Consider the following 2,383-nt stretch of genomic DNA (forward strand, 5'->3'; position numbering starts at 1 on the left):
TTAAATAAAAAAAATCATGATTTAAATTTTAAAAAATCGATTTTTTCGATTTTTATGAAAAAAATCAAAAAAATCACCAACCCTGGTTGAGGCTTGGTGTTACGACGGGACCGTACGCAGATGTGCATGCATCTGGACTATGCAAAAATACTGGAGGGAAACGGCAAGTTTAACGAAGCTCCTGACGTAAGGAGTTATTACAAGGAGAATGTTTAAAATATCTAAATACGATTGTGAGGTATCCAGTGGCCGTGGGTGAACCAAAATTTGAAATTTGCTCACGTCTGCACCCACGTTGTTGTTATGTGTCAATACAAGAATCAAAGAGAGGGAAGGAGAGAAAGAAAGAGAGTCCCGTAACACCAAACCTTAGCGCAGGAAGGGCGTACGGTCCCCTAGCGCCAAACCCTATGGGGGCGTACGGTCCCCTAACAATAGCCTTTGATCAATTAATTGCTCATCTTACTATAGCTATGATTAAGCTTTCACACACATTTAAAAAAGTATCCCGCAATGAAACTCGTACTTTATCACACATGAAGAATAGGCTAGTTAGTCAAGTGAGAAAAAAAATTTGGCAACACTTTGAAACAACAAATCAACACATGTGTCCGGGCTGGTTTAACTTTGTGATTAGCTCGTCCATAACCATAACATTGAAACCAACAGTAACGAGCTCTTTGAAATGATCCAATCCATTAAGCAAACGAAGCTCTTTAGATCTTGTCATACTGCCAAGGTACAGGCCTTTGTTGAGAAATAAAATCGTCGGCAAAGTAATCTCTGTTTGATATTTGCTGACGTATGTGTGCGAACATTGCTTGGACTAAGACTTTGTATAGGGCATTCATGAATTCATCATATGCGATTACATACATCTGTCGCACATAATTATGAAAAACACAACATGTTTTGATACAAATGTACATGTAATGCTGTCACAGAAATCGGGGTTCACATTCAGGGGGCGATGCAAAATCATCCATTTATTTGCCAGAATTCCAAAAGCACACTCTGTCATACGCAGGTTAGTTTTGTAGTTAAACATTTTCTATGTCTGCGTCAGTTCCCTCCTAGGGTATGTGCGCAACGAACGGTCAGAGAGAGCAAACGCCTCGTCATCAACTAGCAAGAATGGCATAGTTGTATGTACCACCATCATCACCTTGTAATGCCACTTTGGAGGCAAATTTAGTTCCCCATGTTCTAGTTCTAGCATTTGGCCAAATGTTGAGTGTTTGAAGGCTGTGGAATCACTACAGCTGCCATACGACCCAGTGTCAACTGATATGAAACAATAGTTGGCATCCACAATCCCTAAAAGAACAACTGAAAAAACGCTCTTGTACTTGTTAGATACAGATCCGCTCTGAGCTCGTTGACACATTCTGAGGTGTTTCCCGTCAATGGCACCGATGCATTTAGGGAACCGTGTTTTACAGTATGGTCAAATTTGATATTACAATTGGCTTTAAACATGTTCACAGTTTTTCACAAACGTCCTGAACAATTCCACGAATTGTTTCAAAGCCATAATGACACCATGGTACATCCAGTTGCCAAGTATATGAAATGAAATGGTGAGCATAATACATGTATACTTACGAACTGAAATTCACGTATGAGCAGTTATGTTATTCTTTCAAGCTTGTCATAATAATATGTGTATGTTATAAGGCTAATAATATCGATATTTGCCTTTCCTATTTTAGGCAAAGAGGTTCAGCAACGGTGGACCAATCTGAGACACTGTTTTCAGAGGGAATTACGGGAACAGAAGAAAACCTTGCCCGGACCAGCCGCAAAGAGGAGAAGGAAATACATCTACTACGACCGGCTTCTCTTTCTGTTGCCTACACTAGAACAGAGAGAAACAACAGTGAGCAATGGTCAGCCCGACGAAGACAAAGACGAAATCGCTGAACCGACGGAGACGACCGAGTTACCAGGGGACGTGGCCAAAGAGCCGCTCGCACCCATCACATCCGCTGCATGTGATTGCAACACGGCTCCGAAAACTTCAAAGAAGAGGAAACGTTACTCCTCTGACTCTGGCACTTCATGTGAACAAAAACTGTTGGACATTTTAAGGGAAAGAGTCCACAAGACTGAAGAAATTGATGAGGATAAATTATTTCTTCTTAGCTTTCTGCCTGCCATGAGACGAATGTCATCAGAGACAAAGTTTGAAGCTAAAATGGAGATCTTGAGAATCATGCACATGTTCGAGCTCGGTGATCATTCATGACAGCCAAGTCCTGCCAGAGACACAATTAATTCAATAACATGCAACTCCACAACAAGTTGGGGTTTCCAAAGTAACTACTCACACTCACATGAATGAAAGCTACTCAACAGCTCCTCAAAAAAGCCAGACCCCCCC

At 41.2% G+C, this 2,383-nt stretch overlaps 1 protein-coding gene across 1 annotated transcript in view; it reads left to right on the forward strand.

The window, feature by feature from the left end:
* The window catches only part of LOC101858236, a 4,401-nt gene extending 2,031 nt beyond the window's left edge, over positions 1-2,370 (forward strand). The window contains exon 2 of the mRNA XM_005112735.3: positions 1,713-2,370. Coding sequence (XP_005112792.1) covers positions 1,713-2,248 — 536 coding nt within the window. The 3' untranslated portion in view covers positions 2,249-2,370. The remainder of the gene's footprint in view (positions 1-1,712) is intronic.
* The last annotated feature ends 13 nt before the right edge of the window (positions 2,371-2,383 follow it).

The sequence above is a fragment of the Aplysia californica genome, unplaced genomic scaffold (genome assembly GCF_000002075.1).
Source record: "Aplysia californica isolate F4 #8 unplaced genomic scaffold, AplCal3.0 scaffold01384, whole genome shotgun sequence".
In the NCBI taxonomy this organism is placed as follows: Eukaryota; Metazoa; Mollusca; class Gastropoda; order Aplysiida; family Aplysiidae; genus Aplysia; species Aplysia californica.